At 42.2% G+C, this 23,393-nt stretch overlaps 1 protein-coding gene across 7 annotated transcripts in view; it reads left to right on the forward strand.

Annotated features, from left to right (window-relative positions):
• The window catches only part of FAM171A1 (family with sequence similarity 171 member A1), an 89,094-nt gene that overhangs the window by 38,173 nt on the left and 27,528 nt on the right, over positions 1–23,393 (forward strand). For 4 of the 7 annotated variants that reach the window (XM_080583474.1, XM_080583475.1, XM_080583476.1 and 1 more), the window contains 2 exons: positions 12,802–13,029; positions 18,666–18,758. In XM_080583474.1, the coding sequence (XP_080439600.1) occupies positions 12,802–13,029; positions 18,666–18,758 (321 nt within the window). Of the gene's footprint in view, positions 1–12,801; positions 13,057–14,180; positions 14,391–18,665; positions 18,759–23,393 lie in introns of those variants that run through there. The other 3 variants (XM_080583479.1, XM_080583480.1, XM_080583478.1) reach the window with 3 other exon arrangements.

A 23,393-nucleotide genomic window follows, 5' to 3' on the forward strand; every position in this document is an offset into this window, starting at 1 on the left:
GACTCTTTCCAAACATACAGCTGTTTGCTTAAAGCAGGCTAATACTTTAAAATGCTAGTTTAATGCATGGCCTAAATGGCCTACAAAATATTCCTGTTGATGCCTGCGCCAAGGGAGCAGAGAGCCACGGGAGTGTTTTCAGTTACACGTATCTCCTTGTTAATGGGAAAGTGGATGTATTTGTCAAACCGAAAATGCCAGCAGCCCTTAGCGATAGTGTTGCTGTTAAACAGATGTGTTTTGCAGCACAGCTATAGGAAACAGAAGACACGAAATGAAAGAATCCGAGGGAATCTGTTTGTGGGAGGGAGGTTAAGCACAGCGATGTTTACAGCTATAAATAACTGAAGTGGGTTTGTGCCAAAGTATAAGGAGTAGCCCCTTTCTGCTGTCAAATGGACAAACTAGTAAATTATAAGAGCATTCGTCAGAGTCCAGTGCTCTGGGCAGGTTCTTTCAGAGATTCCACGCATGGAGGGTAAAATGTTTAATACCAAGTTCATTTATTTGAAGATAATTGATGTTATATGAAATTCTTGATTTAGCAGAGTGATTAAAAATATACTGAAATCACAATACAAAAGTAAACTACACTTAGCAAATAGCAAAACAGAGCAGTGGCGATAAGGTCAATCACACCACCGATGTGATCGATCCGTTACTGCTCTCCATAATGAGCTCATTGCCACAACGCTGGGTGTCCCCACTTGCTACAAAGGAAACGTGGGTTGAAAGCAGCTCAAGCCCATTGCTCACATCAAATTTCTTTTTGTTAGTTCTTCAGTTTTTATACTCTGCGTTGGGCTGAGCCGTGTATGCATTCCCCCATGCTGGTCCAGCAGACCCAGGTTGACGTTCATACTCCTCTAATGAACTCGGGAAGAAACATTTCATCTACTCATCTGCGATGCAGTCAGTTGATCCACTCAACTGACATAGCTGTTTATCTAAAACAAGGGCCACCCCCCAGTCCCATTTGGGTTGAGATCAAGTCAGTTTTGTTTGCAGCAGCTGTGGTCAGTCACACCCACCCTACATTATTCCCTGCGCACATTGCCCTTGCCAATCTCCTCTGAGCCTTCCTTTGTATGTGTTTCTTGGTTAGTCACAGCATTTTATGTTGAGATTATCTCTAAAGAGAACTGAGAGTTCACAGTTTTGTTTGATTAGTCGTTAATGCTGTGTGGTTCATTGGTTTTCAACATTTTGATTTGTAACCCCAGGAACCCTTCAGTGGCGTGCCACCGCCTTCAGACCCCACCTAGGGGCCAGTTCTACAGCCGAGAGGACCTTGCTTCTCCCAGTCACTTCTGCAGATCCCCCAAGCCTGGACCACGGGCTGTCAGGCAGAAAACCTTCGTTTCCCATCTGCAGTTGTAGCTGTGGGACCGTGACAAGCACCACAGAGAGTCAGAGGTGCAAGGTGACCCAGAAACACTGAGGTGTGCTCTAGTGGTCTTCCCGGTCACGGACAGCAATATAAGGTAGCATAACAAAACTCTGGCTGGTTTTGTGTTTTTACAGAAAACAGGCTTGTAAGGAAAATGAATGTTGCAAGTGTAACTATAACTGTACTTTCCAGTTATGCTTGTGAACTTATGGAAGAGCCAATAACCACTGATTTACGTAATTGACTTCAAGTGTAGGGGAATAGAAAGGGATTTTCAGAAGTTCACAATTTCAGTCTGATTAGTAATTTTTCTCTCATGAAATTTTAACAGCCATAAAATTAATCCCCTGCCAAGAATTAAGATCACCGTGGCTGTTAGGATAATTTAAACCGAAGCAAGCTTTGGTTGCTGAGTCAGTTGTTGTGTTCTGCATATATATGCAGTCATCGGAGCTAAAATACAGACAGTACAGCAGCCCAGTGCAAAATATTAATTAAAAAAAATAATTGACTTGGGTAAGAAAGCTGCTTCTGCATGATTGAGATTGGATGAAGGAGTAAACAAAGGGTAATGGCAAATGGCCATGTGTCAAGCTGGGGATGCTTTCTGGTACTAGGAGGAAGGGAGCTGTAGTGGGTCCTTATTAATTATCTAGAAGACTAGGTCACAGGTTATTTTTTAATTATTCCAAGAGGATATATAAACCTTATTTGGAACAGAAAAATCTTAAAAACTTGTATTTAGAATACATGTTCTTGGAGGACACCAAAGTTTCATTTTAGACAAGTTAGTGGCAATTAATCCTAGTGCTATAGTGAGAAGAAAACCAAAAGAAGTCATGGCAACTGGCATGTAGGCATGTAGTGAAGGCATGCTTCTTAGGGTTAGGAAGAAGCAACAGCAAACCTCCCCCCACACCCAAACAGCAATGCCAGCCGTGGCTGTAGAGGCTTTTGAGAGCTCAGGAGAGGTTTGAATGCTGCATGTTCCCCTTGAGAAAGTCTTCACAGCTCCGTTCCTAACCTCTCCCTGTCGCTGTCACAAGCATCCTGCCCTTATGGGAGCCAGGTGTCATGGCTGTGGTGCAGCTCTGCAGTTTTTATTTGGGACTAACTCAGAATAAAGACCTGCTGCAACTGCTGGTGTCAAATACTGACCTACAGCGGGTCCAAATGAGGGCAGTGGCCGGCATCGCTCCGAAGCGGCCGCGTAGGTGCAGTCGCTGGAGGAGGACTCCCAGGGTGGTATAAGCTGCACCTACAATTGCTGGGGAACCAGAAGGGGTGGTCCTGCTTCCCCTCCCTTCCTCCCCAGTGTTAGGCTTGGCCAGAAGACTCGGTGCCTCTCCGCCCCCACACCTGCCCGCTCTGTTGATCTTGGCACTCGCGGCTGCTTTGCTTCAGTGGTTCAGCTTGGTAACCTGGCAGCAAACAATTCGTTCGGTTAGGCTGGTGCTTTGCTGGATTAGTCCATGGGATCGGCGCAGTGACGGGTTCAGCAGAGAGCAGAACAACTCAAAAAAAAGAGCTGGAGCCCGGGCCGTGGAAGCGGCAGGGGAGGGGATGCTCCTGGGTTTGCCCAGGGTGTGTTGGAGCAGCTCGGCTGCAGCCCGCAGAGCTCTGAGGAGCTAGGCTGGAGCAATGGGGTTGTTAACCATGTGCGGCTTCACCCCTGCTTAATTTGCCTGTCTGCCAGCTGGGGATAACCTCTTCAAGGAGTGAAGTGCATATAAATTGACTACTTAGTTACTTGAAAAAAGAGAGTGTGCAAGTGCCTAGATAAAATTTTAACGCAGGAATTTGCCTCTGTGTGTTTATGAGCTGACGTCGGTGGAGTGCTCAGATGGAACTGGAACTCGGCGCGCTCCGTCGGGTATGCAGAGAGGCACTTCAGCTGGGTTTGTTTGAATTGGTAGTGGCTTATAAAAAACAAACAAACAAAACCCCTAAAAATACACTCTTCCAAAATCACATCTAGCTCCGCTTTCACAACACATTTAGGAAATAAGTAGAGATTAAATCTAAAATTAATGTTATGTGGAAGTAAGCAAAAAAGTGCTTGTCCCCACCCTGCCCCATTACACATACACAGGTTCAATTAAACATGAAATATATCTGCTATAAATTGTTTTCATCAGATGCATACTGTTATTTATAGAATTAGGAAAAAGCTGTTCCAAGAAAGTGTATCACAGCCATTCATGGATAAGCAAATGCAAGCTTTCCCTTTCTGCCCTCCCCCAAGCTGGAGTGATGATGTAGTAGGTATAAAGTTGGCTTAAAATCCCTATGAGCTGTGCAGCAGTTGAGCTCAGTGTGTTATCCTCGAAATGTCTCAGAGCTGATGTTGCAAAATCAGCTGTGGTCTTGTTTGAATCAGTGGAGAATCCTAATGCTGAGCAACTGAAAAATATCACTGCGTTAACATCTCATTCCGTGTTGATCTCCAAACGGAGTTTCAAAGGACTCTGTTAGGAAAAAGAGAGGTTTTTATGCTGGGATTACTTTTTCATGTCTTGTAAAGAATGCATTATGCAGGTGGCAGGCTAAAGCTTTGAAACCCAACTTCCATCTGCACTGGCATGACAGTATCTTTATACAATCCCATGCCTAAAATTCAGGGTTTGGAAATGAAATTAGTTTGTGTCGTGCACGGTTCCTGTAGAGATCAAAGGCAGACCTGTTAATGCAACTATTGCTATTCATGAGTTTCATAGCTGTGTGAGTTTTGAGTTAATTATAAATGCTTGTTTAATCACTTAACAATAGGGTATCAGAATCTCATCTGGGCATTATGCATATAGCTCTCACTTTTTTTTCCTTTTTCTTTTTTCTTTTTTTCTTTTTATTTTTTTTTAAATTAAAGCAGTTTCCTATCTCTCTTTTTTATTTTGTCCCCAAGAAATTAATTTTAGTGGTAATACTCAAGGCTCTAGAAGGTGAGGATATGCAAATCCTCTTTCAAATGTTGGACACTTGTGTGATGAATGTCTTTATTTTATTACCCTTTAACTGCCCCTCCCTCCCCCCCCTTGAGTGCATGGTTGTGTAGTAGCCTGGTTGTCATTGGAGATGGTATGAAGTGCTCTAGTTCCTTTTGTGACACTTTTATTAAAATGTGTGTATTGCGACTAGTAGGTAATGTATTTTGAGATAAACTAATGTATTTATCAATTTTAATTTTTGAATGCTTTAGTAGACTTTTGAAACCTGAAGAGACATTAGGGAACCTATCTGACCTTTGTATCACAGACTACCGTGCTGTATTTGAATATTGAGTATTGAGTCCAGTTATTTTAATTAAACTCACCCATTTCAGACCCCTGGAAATTAAATTCCTGTGCAGTAGAGGAACGAGCCACAGTGCCAGCAATGCCTGAGGCACATATAGTGGCAAGGAATGTTAGATGAGAAATGCAGATGAATCAAACTGTGCTGCAGAGGACAAAAAAAGCCTCAGGTAGGACCTGAGAGAGCAGATTCCTTCACAACCCCAGATCCTGATTATCCACTGCATCCACCAGACATCTCACAGAGGGGTCTGTCTGCACCAGCTATGATATCGGCCTCTGCAGCTCCCATTGCATCAGATTTCTGCTGTTTCTGAAGAAGAACAAGGGGGGTTGGGGGTGGGGGACACAACAACACACTCAGAAATCACAGTCAGTTGTGCATTTGGAGGAAAAAAAATGTCTTCCTGTCTTTTGAGGTGTGATAACTATAGTTAAATCTCACACTACAAGTGCGCAGACCATGCAGAGGACTGTACTGATAGCCTTCCCCGCAGCCTGTAAAGCAGAACAGTATTTAGCAAATTCAGATTGCAGTGCTAAAAAGAAGCTCTGCAGACAATCATTCGGGCTAGCTTCATGAATGTTCTAGATTTAAACATTAATTTGATTAATTCCAAGATTAAACAATAATTATAATCCTTAAACATCTGGAAATAGTGTGTTTTTTTAAAAAAAATAAATAATAATCTTCCCATAGTCTGTCAGCGCTAGTGAATCTGCTTTCTAGTAAGCTGTTCTCTTGTCAAATCATCTTCCCGCTAAGAAATTACACCTAAATTTTGCTTAAGCTCAGTGTACAGCCGGTGGGTCATACTGCATCTCTGCCAGGAAGAGTAAAAGTTCCTCAGCTGTCCTTCTCTATAGTTTCTTGTTGTGCAGTGATCGTCTTCTCTCGCAGTACCTGAAGAGATTGGGTTCTTCAGGTGGCCTTCAGACTGCTTTCTTCTCCCCTGGATTGTTAGGTGGCTCTTCTCTGACCTCCTCTGTTTCCTAAATCCTTCCTGCTGTGGACAGGAGGAAGTAAGGATCTTTCTGCTTGATGCTGCTCTTCCATAGCGGCAGGGACTACAGCAGTCCTCATAAGTTGTTCTAGGGCCCTTTTCCAGTGCACTGATGTTACAGAGGTGATTTTAAAGCATGTTTTGTCTAACCTTTGTGTGCTATAGGGTACTGCTTCTTTCTCATACTTACCGAAGAGTCCTTCTGCTTAAAAACTTGCATGGTCTTCATTTCCTCATTTAGAGAAGGAGCCTCTCTGTATAAACACCTCCCACCCATTTTAGAAGTGCGCATCGAGATCCATCGGCACCCCGTGCTAATTCCATGCAGTAGCTCTTCAGCTTGTGAAACTACCTGTCGAGAGCCTCTGTCCAGGCGACAAGCAGAAGCAGACCCTCTGCCTCCCATCCTCGGCGTGGTCTGGCTCCACAGAAGTCGGTGGCAGACACTCACCCTGGCGAAAGCTTGGGCACTCGTGGTAGAGGGGAAAGCTCTGCTGTGCCACCTTCTGTAAGTTCTCTGCAGGACCAGACCTTCTGAACACGTGCTGCCATCTTCTCCGTGGTGACTCCTCTACAAGACCGGGGTTTGCTGTGCGAGGGGTACGTGTAAACTTGCTTTCAGGTGACAACAACAATTAAGACCAGAGCCTTTGTGTTTCTGGAGGGATTTTACCCACACATTTCCTTTTTCCCATATGGATGTGTTCTGGTACTATTTTGAAGCTTGTTTGTCAGTAGAGACTTCTTGATGCAATTCATCAGAAAGATAAGATGTAAGTGCTTGGGTTGGCATCTGTGGCTAGGGAATGTGGAACACTCCTTATTCTAGGAAAATGGTTTCCCTCAGATAAATTAAAATCCTATTGTTTGGCTGAGGGGTTGACCTTGCACACGGGCGAAAGGTTAAGAGGCAGAAAGGCTTATCCATTTGGCATGTAGGATTCAAAAACAGGCATGCTGCCAGTAAGTTTGAACTGCATGGAGAATGCAATTTTAAATAAAGTTCATAGTGGCATTTTTTTTAATGAGCAGGAAGTTTTCTTTCTCTAATCAAAACCTAGATAATTTAAATATCTCTTTCTTTGGTAATATCCTGACATTGTCCACGGATAGGGGACCCCCAGAGGAAAAGATAAGTGGTAACGGCTGCCTGTGTCAGCCTGCTCCCAAAAGAGATCATCTGTCCAGCAGACGTCAGAGGGAGTCTGCCTGACAGAGGGGTGTGTGCACAGAAACCAAATTGCAAGATTGGGACCTAAATAAGATTGTAATCTTTGATTCCCAAATGCTGTCATCGCTTTTCTCTGTTTATTTCAGTATGTGACATCTGACAGTGTGCCATCACTAAGATCACTCGGGATTTTTCTTCCTATATAGCGTTACTGGCTTATTTGAAAAACAACAACAGCAACAACAACGAAAAACAGTGTTTTTCACTTTTTAGGAGTTTGTTTATAATAGAGGGCACTGCAATATCAGTTCAGTTCTTAAGGAAGCCGTTTACAAACTGGGAGTTCACGGTGATCTAAAGAGGGGCTGGGGGTCCAAGAAGTGGGATTGCAACTGCAGAAACAGTTGTCTTTAAGGTTGCTTGTATTTCAGAGGAGGCAGCCTGGTTCATAGAGCAGATGGCACAGGAAGGATTGCTCAGAGAAAGTTTAGACTTAGTAAAATCTAAAAAATCAGATTAAGTAGACAGATGGGATTCTGGATTGGAATGCTAGCATGTAAGGGGTTTTTTGGTCTTTTTTTATTTCACTTTCCCAAATGATAACCTTGGAGATGCTGGTTTTCTTTATATAGCTGACAATACATTTGGAACTAGAAAACTGGGAGTTACTCTTAAGCAGCTGTTTTCACTGTAACTAGTAGTTTTGGTTTGCTCTCATTTGAAAAACAAATAAGATGTGATTGCTGAAGGAAGACAAAGGAATATAAATATAAGAAAATAGATTTAGGTTAGAGTTTCTTGCTTGACCATACAGATACAGCAGCCTTGATCTTTTAATGGAATTTAGCCCCGTTTTTGCTGTATTCCACCTTAACTGTTATTCCAAGTTTGCTTTGGGATTCTTGAAGGCAGTGCTGCAGGGTTTTCCAGGTGCCTTACATTTTTTAATGGCTTTAAGTGGCCCATTCCTGGCTGCACTGTTAGACAGGGACAGACATTCTTCTTGCCCACCCAGACAGGGTATCTTCACTAGCGGCCTACCTCCTGGAAATGAGCAGTTAACACGACTAGCTCTTGCCTTGGACATGAAACAGTGCTGTAAGAACGTAATGGCAGGACATGCGTGCGTTGCTGGTGCAGACGATTACTCTGGCTCTACCTGTGTGAGCCTGAGTGGCACTGAGAGCCAACAGGGAACCACGTGCATGCTCAGGTCCCAAAGAGTTGGATTCACTGGTCAGGAGCCATGTATGTTGGGCAGAGCTATCAGCTTGGGCACAGCCAGCTGTGAATGCGGCTGGCCTGTCTCAGGGCATGAGCGCGGTCAGAATTCACCAGCCTGGCGTCTCTTACCTCAGCTGCCTCTGCTTGGCTGCATGGCGAAGAATGACCAGTACCGTTGTACTTGCTTCCTTCCTTCAAGACCTTGCTACTAGCAAAAAGCAAAGCTCTTTCAAAATCTGGGAAAAGAATAATCCAGCTTTAGTAAATAATAGAAAGCACAACACTATCACAATTCTTTCCCTCTAGGCCACTCTCATGAGACTCGTCTTGGAACCCTGCGCTCAGCTCTGGGGCTGGTAGCATAAGAAAGACATGGACCTGTTAAAGCAGGTCCAGAGAAGGGCCAAGAAGGTGGTCAAAGGGCTGGAGCACCCCTCCTATGAAGACAGGCTGAGGGTGTTGGGGCTGTTCAGCCTGGAGAAGAGAAGGCTCTGGGGAGACCTCATTGCGGCCTTCCAGTACCTAAAGGGGGCCTACAGGAAAGCTGGGGAGGGACTCTTTGTCGGGGATTGTAGCGATAGGAAAAGGAGGAATGGCTTTAAAGTAGAAGATGTTAGATTTAGATTAGATATTAGGAAGAAATTTTTCACTCAGAGGGTGGTGAGGCCCTGGCACAGGCTGCCCAGAGAAGCTGTGGATGCCCCGTCCCTGGAGGTGTCCAAGGCCAGGCTGGATGGGGCTTTGAGCAACCTGGTGTGGTGGGAGGTGTCCCTGCCCATGGCAGGGCGTTGGAGCTGGGTGATCTTTAAGGTCCCTTCCGACCCAAACCATTCTGTGGTTCTACAATGCTGTGGCAGAATGAAGCTCACTCTTCTTAGCAGTCCGTGTTCTCTGAGTTCATCTTCCACGGTAATTTCAGATCCCTGCCTCCATTGTGTTTCTTGCTTCCTGTACATGTCCTTCTTTGAGTCCATGTGTCTTTAATTCTGTCAGAGCTCCTTGCTGTGGTATTCTGTAAAACTCAAGAATAATGTATGCTTTATCCCCACTGTTTTTTTGAGAGCACCAGCTGAAAAGTTTGCCAGATATTTTAAAGGACTTTATTCCTTAGCTAATAATGAGTCTTCTAAGCAGCTTTTTTAAATTAAATACTTCTTTTAGTATAGCTAATGTTTCAGTCTAAGACCTCCATACTAATTTGAGGTCAGGCTGATCATGGATCATTTGCTGTCCTTATTCTGCTTGTTTCTTTCCCTTTTGCATGCCTCCTCTTCTTTACGAAAAAGTGCCTGAATATCTCATCACAGTTCTGAAGCTTACTGTATAGCTGTAAGTTTTCGTGGTAATCCTGCTTTATAGATTGTTCTTATCACTGCCTCTGTTTGAAAGAGGGTTTTCTTCAACAATTTCTTTCCAGTTTAAAGCTTGTGGTCATTCTATTGCTGTGGAAATTGGTGTGATAATGCAGTTCTGCGTTCATGACTTCACTGCTGCATTAGATAAAAAGAAAAAGTAGCTGCTGTGTGGGAAAAAGCCCTGATTTAAGCAAGTTGTGTACATTTCACACATATGTCAGTGAAGATAATACATGAAAAGAATGTAGAGTTATTCAAGCTGCTAGGATTTTCTCTCTCTTCTTAGGGGAAAAAAAAATCTAAATATTAAAAAAAAAAAAAAGGAGGAGAAGTAGCCCCAGTGATCTAGTGGCAGTCCCAGTCTTTTGCCTTTCAAGAAGTCAGTCGTCCAGCTTGGGTTATGGCCTTCATCATTTCAGTTTGGAAAGAGCATTTTGGAGACCCTCATCCTTCCTTAGCAGAATGAGATGGATGCAGGCAGAAGTCTGTATATAAGGAGCTACAGGGTGAGGGATAAATGGATTTCTTCCTAGAGATACCCATGGCTAGCTCTCTTCTCTGAGAGAGTGTGGTGGATTTATGTACGCAGGTAAATTTGTGTACTTTGATCTATCAGTCTTCATCACTTGATCAATTTTAGTATTATTCTCTATCCTAGAATTTTGTGTGTCTGTAAGGAATTAAATAGGCTTAATACTTATATTATTTTCTAGTCCTCTTCCTTGATTACTATTTAACGTATCAGAGCTCATTGGTTCGTTGTTTTGTGATTGTTTTAGAAAAGGCTAACTTACATGTTAGGGAGATTGTTAACCACAGTGTTCAGCTCTTCTTCTTTCCTTGCTTTTCTTTTAATGCATGACCCATTATTCTTAGCCACATCTGTTTTTCAACATTGTTTGCTAGGCAGTTCAAAGTGGGAAACATTAACAGCGTGGCTATCTGGCTTTAGATCTAAGTATGTTGTCCCTGCACATTCGGAAAATAAAAACTTACATTGCTCTTTGTCCTAACATTTGTAAATACATGTACAGTTTGTAAATACGTAAATACATATTCATTTCTCCTTTGATGAACATGGCTTCCTTTCATATGCACAAGATTTCACAAGTTACTTGTTAGTCAAAGCAAGGTTTCAACGGACACGTTCTATACGTGTGCACCAGAGTGTATGTATGCTGTTTTTTCAATATATGTTGTTTTCTTTCACTACTAAATGCAAAACTGGGAACAAGTCCAGAATCTTTAATAGCTAGAATGTATTTCATGCTGATCCCCTCCAAATTGGCATTCTTCATTGCCAAGTTCTAAAGCAAGGGCTGTGATGATGATGAATTTCTCTAATGGGATTTTTGTTCAGGGCTGCCTGATATTTATATTTTTGTACTCTGGGATTCAGACAGAAGGTCTCTGCTTATAAAAGGGCCCACTATCTTTCTAGCTGAAATGCCCTTAGGAAAGAGGTGCTGATATTTTGAAGGGTTGTGTTAGATCATGATGTCCTTTTTTAAATTTTATATTGTCATGATGTTTCTTAGTTTACTGAGTTGTGACATTTCACTACTGAAATTCACAACAGGTTTTGTTAAACTCTTTGTTGTTCTTCTTGGTGTTATGTCTTGGTGGTTCAGCACTTATATATATGAAAATAATTTCTTAATATCCTAATAGGCAGTATTAATATAATAGAACTGTATGCCCAATTCTGTTCCATAGAAACTAATGTGTTGTTTTTAAATACATATGAAAATGAGGTCACGCTCTCTTTTCTGGGCAGCACATGAAGAAATGAGTTGCACATGGAGTATGAGCATCTTGTTTGTTAGTGGCTGTGTTTCCCTGACACAAAAAAAGGGATTTTGCAAAACATTGTCTACCACCTTGTGGAAAGAACTAAGCTGAGGGAGGGGAGTTCATGCAAGAATAAGAGAATTTCCAAAGGCGAGGGCAAGAACAAGAGAAATTTGAGAGTGGGAGAAAAGAGAAAAAGGAGGTAGGTTCTCATATAGGAGAATGAGGGGACCATAAAGGAAAAAATCCAAGGAGTGGTTTGGTTGAGGCATTGGACTGCTGCTGGGTCTTTTCAACGCAGCATTGCATTTAAGTCATAGCTATTGTAGAAGGGCAACAGCTGCTACTTCAGAGCATGAGGCAGAGGAACTATTGTAGGGACAGAAAAATATTGATATAGAGGCATGCCTTTCCGAGGGACTGTCTTGCACAAGCCACTCCGCTTTATGTAACAAAAGCCTTGTGACACGATGCATGGTTTAGTCATAGGAGTGGACAAATATTGCGCATCTGGAAACATTTGAACAAGTAATTAGTTTCTGGAAAAAGGGCACATTACTCAAGTAAGATGTAGTCCATTGTGTTGGCTTCTGACTGTGTCTGCAATATGTATGATTCTCCTACTGGCTTAACAATCGCTTTTCCACTGTTTACACTCAGTGGTTGTATATGGGGAGGGGTAATTCACTTGTGTCGGGAGTGACAAGCAGATATCACTAGGTGCTGTGACATTTTGGCCCCTTTGGAAAAAGGGCAAGTGAACAGGGAGCCGGGGAGTGGGAGGTGTTTCTCTCTTGTTCACTGCTAGCACTCAGCATCCCACCTGGTCGTGCCCTGCTTTGGGCAAGGATCTGATCCTGGGAGGTTTCACGGACGTGGGTAGATGTCGTCAGAGATGTCTGGTGCCACCTGGGGCGGTCTTTCCCACGAGGGTTCAAGATCTCTGGCTATATCACAGCCCGCTTTATTCCTAGGCTCCCCTCGCTCCTCATCACAGCAAATGTCCTCTGTTCCTCTGCTGCACAGAGAGAGAAATGCCTCTGGGAAGGGGTGAGGGAGCACAACCCACTAACAGCCGTGCTGTCTCCCCACTGCAGGTGGGCTGGCTCTCTGGGGAGCAAGCTGGCCAGAGCAGAGGCACAGCAAGCTGAGGGCCTTACAGAGGGGTGCTGTACCATCTGTGCCTAATATGTGACATTATATAGCATGTTATGGTGCTACCATGGGACTGACGTGTTGCCCATCAATTGAATATTGCCTGCCGCTGGTGATATGCTGCCCAGCTGTGTATGGGCAGCATGGGCCTCCACAGGTAGGGTTAGCCAGCTGGACAGTAAATTGGGGCCAGAGCAAGTGGTCTGCCTTGTGACAGAAGCTGCAGCGTCTCGCTTGAAAGAGCAGCCACCTGAGATGGTGAATAGCAGGCCAGGAAAACAGGTTTTACCTGGCACCAACGTGTGCGAGGTCAGCGCTGAGCCCTGTGTCTTCGTGGTCGTTGGCGTGCTGGTGCTTTCTAACTGCTGCCTCCTGCAGAAGCTTTTCCAGTGATAATCACTGTGGTTGTTTGTCATTACAGAAGTAACGCTGAAGGTCCATGTAAGCGATGCCAGCACACATCAGCCAGTAACTGAAGCCTTCATTGAGATTTTTACCAACCAGATCTCCATTGCATCTGGAACCTCAGGAGCAGATGGCACTGCCTTCCTCAAGTTTCAGTATAAGTTGGGCAATCAGCTGATAGTGACTGCTAGTAAACATGCATATGTGCCAAATTCTGCACCATGGAAACCTGTAAGATTGCCTGGTAAGAGACCTTTATTTTTGTTCTGAGGTAAGATTTTGCGTCTAAAGGAAGTTACACAATTTTATATGATATATTTTAATGCTTGCAATCCTGGGTGGGAGGAAGAACATCTGTGCGTTTCAGAAGTGCAAGGTTCCCTCCTCAGCTAAGCTGTGGCATCAGGGCTGTGCAGAGATTCGCTCTCCTCCTGCCTGTCCTTGGTACAGTGCTGCGTCAGTTTTCAAACAACTGTTGGTACTCTTACAGCTCCACAGAACATACAGATCTACTCCAGATCTTTTTCTTTATGGGAACTCTGTTTTCAAATGCTCTCTTTCAGCATCTGTGATGTACTAGCTCTTTTCTCTCCTAAGGTATAGCAACAACTGTTGCATTATAGGCCAGCCCTGGCCTTCCAGTTCTTGGCCATGTCTCATAGGACAGTCTAAATCTGCAGTTGTTATCCAGTTGTAAAGACTTTCTAACGTAATTAGCATAGTTAGTTTCTTCAACAGGCAAACAATTACAGTAATACTTGCATGCAATTTCTTATCTGAATGCTTCAACATTTTGTGGAAAGTAGGAGCTCTTACATTAGTTGTACAGGAGGGGAAACTGAGTCCTGAAGACTACTTCTGTACTGCTAAACCGAACAGGTCGAGGGTGGCTTTTTGACCTTGAAACACGACAACTAGATGAAGGTCACATCCCTCAGCTTTCATCTGCCTTTCCTCTAGTCCCCAATCACAATTAGGGTCCAAGCAGTTTGGGGGTGGTCTCAGACCTGTGTTACATCCAAAGCATACCTGGGCATCAGCTTGGGTTTGGTAATTAGCCCAGGTCAATTCCATGCCAAGTGTTAAAAGCAATAATATTTAAAATAGTGTAAGTGATCACAGGGCAGTGTTCGGTCCCATGCTCTGACTCTGCTTTATTTATTAATATGAACACAGTGAGTGGGAACATGTGTCTTGCCTCAAGTTCAAGCAGCAAATCTGTGTTTGGACTGGGTAAACAGTTCGAATTTCTTCAAACCCAGAATTATGCTCTGCGTATTTCAACATGCCGCTTACTTGCCTGCATTTGCTTGCTTCAGAAAAGATAGACTGACTTCTTCCATGTTTCCACTACTGTACTCTGCTATGTTCTCTGTCTACTTAATGAACCTATAGGGAAGAGCAAGGCTGTTAGGAGCATAATGAACGAATAAGAAGCAACTGGAATGAGCTGCAGCACAGAAGGGTTCAAGTAAATAAAAGGAAACAATTCTGTACAGCAACAGTAGCTGAAGATTGGAACAGGTTGCCCAGAAAGGTTGTGATATCTCCACCTTTAAAGATATTCTGAACTGAACTGGACAACCCCATGAATGGCTGAAGCAGGTGACCTCCAGAGCTCCCTCCTAACCTTAATTATGCTATGATTGTAGTTGGAAACTTCCTTGATGTTTTTTTTTCTATTTAAATATGCTGAAGTGCAGCTTCCTCAGCATACGTAACATACTTCCTTAAGATACAATCATAAGTGATTAGAGCATGCATTAACCTTTCCTTGCCCTGTGTCTCATATATTTCCTACTCACACCCTAGATCTTTTGAATGCTGTATATTCTTCCATGGGCCTGGAGTTTGTTCAGTTAGGGTTTTTTGTTTGTTGCTTTTCCTTAAATATTGATTTTGAGGGAAGGGAATTAAATATAGTATTATTGTTTTGGTAAGTCATTGAAGTTTAAAGAGCAGTAATTCTATACAGTTTCCACAAAATCTTTCTATCTACAGCTGAAATCTGAGCTTTATTCAGAAAATAGATTCCTTTCACCTTTAATCTTCCCCACTGAAATTGGTAGATCATTTCCTATTGATTTAATTGGGAGTAGAATCCTTTCTTTTGCTTTCCGTGCTGTGAACTTAATCCTTTCTTTGATTAAAGAAACAACAAGTTACAACTTGATCCATCTCATGTAGATTTAACAGGTTTGTTCTTTGAATTACTCCTTAAAAGGGCCCTGACATAATAATTCAGACCCAAAATACTTAGGCTGTTATTTTTTTTATTAAGCTCCGATGCCTATTGTATTTTAAAAACTTCGAAAGATCCATTTGTATTTAAATGTCCCCCTTGTGATGCTTGTAACCAGCACAATGTAGAATTTTGAAAACTATGAGTTTTCTTCTTGCTTTTGGTTTTAATCTGAGTTGAGTGGTGGGGAATAGGCAGCATATTTAGATCTTGTTTCTGCAGTGTACACCCTTACAGCAGGATCTTCATTTCCTGAAAATGCCATTTAAAAGTACTAGTATTTGTCATTCCACAGACCAGATATGCCATTCTGAGCAGAGTTCCACCCATGCCAGTGGTTTAAACTCATATGCCATCCTGTATGCTGTGGTAAATGAAGTATGGACAGATTATTTCCACCACCTCAATGTGGAAATGATAACCACAAGCGGGAATAGCTTTGAAAGCTGTAGGGTGATAATGTTGAAAGCAATGCAACAAGACTTTGCCGAGGGGTCAGGATTCTTCCATGAGAGGCAATATGCATTAGTTGTAACGTTATGCTGAAAGGCTGTGCAGCCACTGATCTCGTGATATTATTATAGTAGCTTTAAGAACCAAGCACTGAGGATTTTCTGTTCTCATAATTCAGCAGAAATCAACTTTTCTCATATCAACCAAAACGATTACTAGCTCTTTACCACTTAAGCAGGAGGATTATTTATTTACGTAGTGATAAATGGTAGAAGGAAAAGATTAAGATCTCTTTTTCCATTAAACTATTTATCAGCAGAGCCATGACTCCACTTATTAACAGTTCATTAATTTAACATCACTTGACTTGTTGAAGTGTTCATGATGCTTCCATGTGTACTCATCTATTTGTTCTTGGCTACACATCGATTTTGCTTTGTAAATAGTTTGAAAGAAAATAAAATTTCAACTGCTAGTCCATATTTAGGAGGACATTTAGGGGAGAGTGAAGTTACTGAGTAGCCCAGTTCAGACTGGGTGGTAACATCAGCCAAAGGAAACCATGGGGAAAGGTGGTTCTAGGAGCAGTTCTAGGAACTTGCTGTGTTTCTGGTGGGGAAGATCTCACCTGGGAAGCAGTGGCTCTGCGGAAGACATGAGTCATGGTAGATGAATGGTTGAGAACAAGCTCACGATGCAGCACTGCAGCACGAGGGAATAATCTGTAAAACAAAAACTGAGAAGACTGGGTGTACCATCTCAGCACTTCTTCTTGGTATGGCCACTCTGAGTGTGTCTAGTTCTGGATCTGCAATTCAAGAAGCCTGTTTAAAACTGCAGTGGTATATGGAATGATTAAAAGATTGGAAAATATGGCTTACAGAGAAAGACTTAAAAACGCTTAATTTATTTTGTTCACCATAGGAAAAATAATGGGGTAATTTGATCATAGTCCATCAATGCCTGCATAGAGAATAGGAAATCAGTAAGAGAATTCTTCTGTCTAGTGGACTTGGGTTTTAAAGATGATCAATAAATTTCAACACATAAAAAGACAGTTTAGCAGCCATCGTAATTTGTTCCTAGAATGCTGATGTTGTGGTGTATTCTTCACCACTGGACACCTTTGAAGGAAAAATGGATTGCTTTTCTACAACACGTTTTGTAGTTTAAGCGCAGCAATTGGATCTGAAGCAGTAATTAATTCAGAGAAGGCTGGAGTAAGACTAGATCTTGAAAACATGTTTTTTTTTGTAAAGTACAATATGCAGTCTTCCTCTTATTTCAAACATCTATATTAGAATTAGAATAGCTCAGTTGGAAGGGAACTTCAAAGAACGTTAAGTCCAACTTGCCGACCCCTTCAGGGCTGAACACAAGCTGAATCGTGTCACTGAGGGCATTGTCCGAATGTTCCTTGAGCACAGACAGGCACGGGGCACCATCTGCCTCTCCAGAAAGCCCTGCCCAGTGCGTGACCACCCTCATGGCACTGACGTATCTCCTCACGCCCAGCCTGGCCCTCCCCTGGCACAGCTCTGTGCCCTTCTGCACCCTGCCATCGCTCCCCAGGGAGCAGAGGCCGGCACCTCCCTCTGTGCCTCCCCTCCTCGGGAGGCTGCCCAGAGCCACGAGGCTGCCTCTCGGCCTGCTCTTCTCCACACCAGACAGCCCAGGCGTCCCCAGCCTCTCCTCAAGACACAGGCCTTCCAGCCCTCTTATAGCTTTGGTGCCCTCCTCTGGGTGCTGTCAAGGCCCTGAACATCTTTTTATATTGTGAACTGCACACAATATTCAAGGTGGGGCCGCACCAGCGCTCAGTGCAGCAGGAGGGAGGATCACCTCTTCTGGCCGGCTGGCTGTGCTGTGCTCAGGGCACCCCAAAATGGGGTTTGCCCTCCTGGCTGCCAGGGCACGCTGCTGGCTCACGCTGCGCCTGCTGCCACCGGCACCCCCAGGTCCCTTTCTGCTGAGCTGCTCCCCAGCCACTCGCCGCCCAGCCTGGGCCTGGCCCTGGCATCGCTCCGTCCCAGCTGCAGCACCCGGCATTTACCCTTGTTGAGTTCCATGCCATTGATCTCTTGTATAAAGTAATGCACGTTAATTAAGAGGAAATTTAAGAAGCACCAGAAAATCAGAAGACCTTGTGCTGTACTTCTGTTAATCAGTTCTGGAAATGTTTTCATCAGCTTGTTGTCACTTCAGAGCGGGACAGGCACTTTCCAGGTGTGCAGGATAGTGCCCAGGTATCAAAAATGCCTCGTCTGCATTAACTTCCTGCTCTCCTTCTGTCCTTGAAAGGCACGCATGAAGTGCCGCGGATATAACTCCTCCTATTTTCATGGGTACATATTTTGATGGATGCAGGAATCAGGTGTTCTCAGTGGCTAATTCTGTGCATATTTCTTGTCTCCTGGGTCTGAAAAGCTTGGCATGATATCATGTCATATTTTTCACTTTCCAGATATGTGTGCATACATGACCTCCCAACACCCACCCCCACACCTACCCACCCACCCCCTGTAAGGAATGTCTGTGTCCAGTGGCAGAGGAGGCCTTTCAACACAGATTTCTTGCAATAAAGCCATTTATTTGTCCTCTTCCATACCACATGGTAGATTGACACTACTTCTGCTATATGTAGAGGTTCTATAGTGCAGGTGGTGACTCAGTAAGAACATGCTCTATTTTAAAGTAAATTATTCAGGCTTATTCACCATACTTTGCATTTCTGTATGACTTATTATGTAAGCATCTCAAAAGTATAAGTTAAGTTTCATTAAAATCTTTCTGGGGTAAGAAGTGTAACCATATCACGTAAGAAATAATTCAGTCAGACTGAGTTAGTGTTTCACTCATCTTTATGTAATGACAAGTCTTTCTGTGGAGCTGGGGACTATAACCTGAAACCCTGCTTTCCGCTGTACCCTTCTGTACTTGGGCCTACTGTGCATGACTTTATCGAGAATCAAAGTGTGGAACATACTGTTTAGTTCAATAATAATTGCCCTGGCAATTTAATTATTTGGTTTAGAAAATGCATGCAGTTTCTCTCCTATATATAACATGTTTTTAATAGTTTTGGTTGCCTATATTTGCAAAAATAAAGAAGTAAGTTCTGTTGTTGTTGGGTTATGTTTCTGAGCATTCAAGTGTATCCCACTTAAACCAATTATCTTCTACAGTCTTCTCTTCACTGAGCCTTGGCCTTCTTCCTGAACGCTCAGCTACTCTAATGGTCTATGATGATGTAGTCCAAATAGTCTCAGGATTTCAAGGTAAGCTGATTTTTGGAAGTTGGAATTGAAACTTAAATGATATTTCAAACAAAAAAAACCTGCCAGCCTCATACGTTCTGAACTCTATAGTGTGGGTGAGACTAGTATTTCATATGGAATTCTTGTGAGTTCCCTACAGAATGTTCCTCTCTGGGATGGCTTTACTGAATTGATTAATAGTGAAATTCATCCCTAACTGCTGTGACTAGGGAATTCAAGTTACTTGGTAATAAACAAGTTTGAACTTTAGTGTGCCATTTGAGAGCTAGAGATTAAATTTCTTTTGCTATCTGTTAGATGTTAGATCATCTAACCTCCTCTAATCATCCTACAGTACGTTTTCTGATGTTCTTACTGTCTAAGAATTTTCTCTAATTTTATTTTTTTCTTGCCTCCTACTGTGAATGCTAGAAGCATAGAAAAATTGAAAATGCCTCATATGTGCATTGATAATATATAAACTTGCTTTTCTTAATTAATTCCTCTGGACCCCTTAGCAGACTGCCTGCAAGCCCACATACTCCAGTGAAACCCACTGTATTAGAAGAATATAATCTAGATCCCCTTTTCATAAGGCCAAACACAGAAGTAAAAGAAACTGTAGTATCAGTCCAGTGAATATGCTGTGTTTTCTGAATTGCACAGCAGAAAATCAACATGTTCGTCTAGCAGGGATCTGACCTAGCTTAGCCCAGCTGATCTGATATGCTGAGGTAAGTCTGCTAACAAAAGAACAGAACTTCCTAAAGATACTTCAATGAGACAAAACAAAGGGTCATCCTTCCTGTGAGCATTCTGTACATAAACTCTGTCTTATTCACATCCCTTATCAATACCATCATTTTAAACTCTAGCAGATAATAATAAACAGGGGAATAGTACCTTCAATAATACTGCAAGATAACCTTGTTTTATCTGAGGGAATATAATTCAATTATGCCTTCCTAACGTCTTTCCTTATGGTTAGAAACCATCCAGACACAATAGGCTTTTCATTAATGAGAGCACTAGATAGGACTGAAGCTGGAAAAGCACTAAACAAATTACATAGCTGATGGAACGCTCAGAAGGAGCTAGAGAACAACACAGCTGTGGTACATAAATTCTGCAGCTTGAGAGCTGACATTAGATAATGGGGTAAATTAGATGGACAGTAGACTGTGTTAAATCACAAGGGATTCCATTGGACAAAACACGAAACATTGTTTACCAACAGTATTCTTCTAACATTATATAGTAAATACTCGTATTCTTATGCAAATGTGCTACTATTACACAATTCACTTAGAAGAAAAGTATTCTTTTTTTTTTTACAGCTTCCTTTCTTAAAAAAAAAATAAGCAGGGACATTTGAGGGCTAGGGAGACGTTTAACAGCCAAGTGAGACTCTTAAATATTTTCCATGTAATCTTGCTCCCTTAGGTGAGTTGATCAAGGGTGTTCCAATATATTAGAATAATGTAACTGATTCTGCTGGTATAGCAGGGAAAGAAAATAAAGAAAGAAAATGTTACCCAGAGTACTCTAAGAGCTGGAATTTGAACTCTCATTCTTGCACAGTAAAAACTATTTTATGGGACCAACCCACACTCCTTTTCTTGGGAATTGTCTTGTGATGAAACCTAAATGAAAGACAGCTTAGACATTGTACCAGTGTTGGAATGGAACCTCTCTAATCTTGATCCAAAGTCCTTGTGACCTAGTTTTTCTCTGTTACTTCTCCAGTTTATTTCTTAGTTACTTCAAGCTGCTGCAAAATAGTTGATCAGGAGTTACCTTAATGCAAAAACGAGAGCAAAACAGAACTTACTATACTAGGCACAGACTGGGAACACTGGTGTTTGAAGTGCCAGTCAAAGGAAAAGAAAGGCATGTCTAGTACAGTAAGTTACCAGTTGCTTTTGAATAATTAAGGAAGCAAGCAACTTGTTATGCAATTGAGAAGTTTGTCTGAGTTGATGCAGCCAACTTCATTTTCATGATGGCATTACGTCCATTGCTGCATCCTGTCAGTAACTGTGAGAGACAGAGCTTGCCAGCTCAGCCCCTGGGTCATTTAAGTTATTTAATACCAGCACAGTGACGAGCTGAACTTCTGCATTCAGTGCATGGGAACTGTATCGGTACCCTCTGTCTTCCTTTGCCATACAGGCAATGGGAGCATGAGCTGATTATATTTCAGATGTTACTTCGCATAGATTAAAGCTAAACTGTTGGTGTGGTGCCACGTGTCACACATCCATCGTGGCAGGAGATGCCTTACAGGAACTCCTTGAGAAGCGCACTGGCAAATGGAAAATGACAGCATTTAAATCATAGTTGGTATGTTGACAAGAGGATGCCTAAAGAAGACAAGATTGGTGCTAAAAGTCCTTTCTCTTATGGCACTCACCAAAATGGAGAGAGCTCACGTGCCAATTTTATAGTAAAGTGTATTGGTTTTAATTTTGTTTTTATAAGTCAAAACTAGGTATCTTCAATAATAAAAGCAGTAATACTAATCTACTCCCAGTGATAAGGGTTGACTTGTTGAAAAATACTCCAAGAATCTGGTGAGCACAAATCTATCCATTTGACCACTTCTGATTCCCTCAACAAGTCTATTCCCAAACGTAAGCCCTAAAGTGCTCTATGACTTCAGCTAAAGGAGTACATCAGTTATCTTCTACCAAGGTGGGGAGAGAATGCAGAAGCATTGGTAGCATCCTCTCTCACAAGCCTTTCACTAGTTGCTCCTGATCATCTCCCCCTTAGTGGTCCCTTGCTGAGTTAGGGGAGAACCAACCAAGGAGCTGAACGGAGGCTCACAGTGAACAGCAGCTTTCAGGTGACTTTCCCACTGCTGAGCTTTCATGCCACCAGCAGTGCAGCTGGGAGGACAAAAGGTGGTTTTCTTTACAGAGCTGAGGTTAATTCCTACGAGCATCCCCAGTGGGGAGACGGGGACGTTCCTGGACAGAGAGGGAGGACAGCATGTGGCAGCGCAGCTTGAGGGGAAAACAGCATTACTGATGTAAAGAAAGCCCTACCTGAACAGTCTTCACTGGGTGTGCATTCACTGTAATGCCCAAATTTCCAAACAGATACTAATGAATTAAGCATCTGAGAGGTAAATGTTTCTCTTCCTATTTTAAGAGAGAGGAAGAGCAAGATACAAAGGATGAGTAGCTTGCCTGAAGTCCTGGACTTGACCTCTTAAAAGGAAACCGGATTCCCTGGGGCGTTTCAATATCAAGGAGTTTTGTTAATCTAGGATGTGAATTAAGTAGTTATTCTGTACCAATTATTAGTATTTATATTCACAGGCTAGCTACACAGGAAGCTGTTTCTGAGTAGCTTCCGCCTTAAAATTTGCATCCAAATTTATTCCTGTGCAGGTTTCCTGTCAGGTTTGGGACTTAGCCATGGGAACGTTTTGCGTTGTCTGTAGGGTTCAAGAAATTGAGGTTTGGTTTTTGACTTTTTCTCCCTGTGTAGTTATGATTTGGCAGCTCCTGGCTCTCTTGGTGCTACTAAATAATCCTTTTTTAATAGAAAACTCCAGAACCTACCCATAAATTGCTGTGTTAATGGATTCAACAACAGTTATTTTGTTTTTAATTCGTAATTACTTGGATCTTCAGAAATACAATGCCAATTCTTGGCAACTTGAATAATTCATCTTAATCAGATATTTAGTCAGCAGAAAATCCTACAATTTTACATTGAACTGATAGTGATAATCTTAATACTATTTTTATTGTTGCGTTTTTTGCTGTTTTGTTACTGTGGATGCTTATCCATATGGGACGTATGAACCCACACAGCAGTGCAGTCAGAGATTTGTGAGTGTTTGAACAGATGTGCCCCTGAGGTGCAGCAAACTATTACAATATTGTAAAGCACTAGGGAGATGAGTCTTTCCCAAGTTCATTTCAGTCAATTTATTTAGTCTTTTATATTGTTTTCCATTTACACCTAGAAATTGGCTGAGAGAGGTTTCTTCCCATTTCACAGGTGTGCTGTTTAATGACTGTCTTAAACATTTAAGAATACTGCTAGTCTTGAGATCCTGCTGTAAATACTTCAGTTTCAGAAATTTAAGAAAAAAAGAAAAAAAAAACCAGCTTATTCTTGCAGAATTACTAAGGAAATGACAGCTAAACAGATAAACAACGATCAGCTTTTTGAATACACTTGCCTGCCTATTTGACAATTTTTGTTGGCCAATACAATGCTTGGTCTGTTTTCTCATAGCTAGAGCTCCTGCTAGAAGATAATTCAAGAAAAGATGCCAGTCCTCTGGTTAATGACATTGGCAGTTGTAACATTGAAGAGACGAGTCAAGCTCTTTAATCTTTATCTCAGTGAAATTACACACAACCTGAAGCTGCTGCTTTTTTTAGAAAAAGAAGCAAAACTGTTTTGAGTTGACATCTTTGAACCACATAGTCAAATACAAATTAAGGAAAGAACTGCTTGCCTCTTGATTTTAAGCTGTGGGGGGAGCGTGCAATGAGTATTCAACAAGAGCTTTGGAGAACACAATAGATTCTGATTTAAAAATTAATTTGCATGTAGCACACAAACTTGCAGATGGAGTCTTGCTGTGTGTTGCTAAACAGTATTAATGGTGAGCATCCATTGAAAAAGACT

This window comes from Anser brachyrhynchus, assembly GCF_964034855.1.
Source record: "Anser brachyrhynchus genome assembly, chromosome: 2".
In the NCBI taxonomy this organism is placed as follows: Eukaryota; Metazoa; Chordata; class Aves; order Anseriformes; family Anatidae; genus Anser; species Anser brachyrhynchus.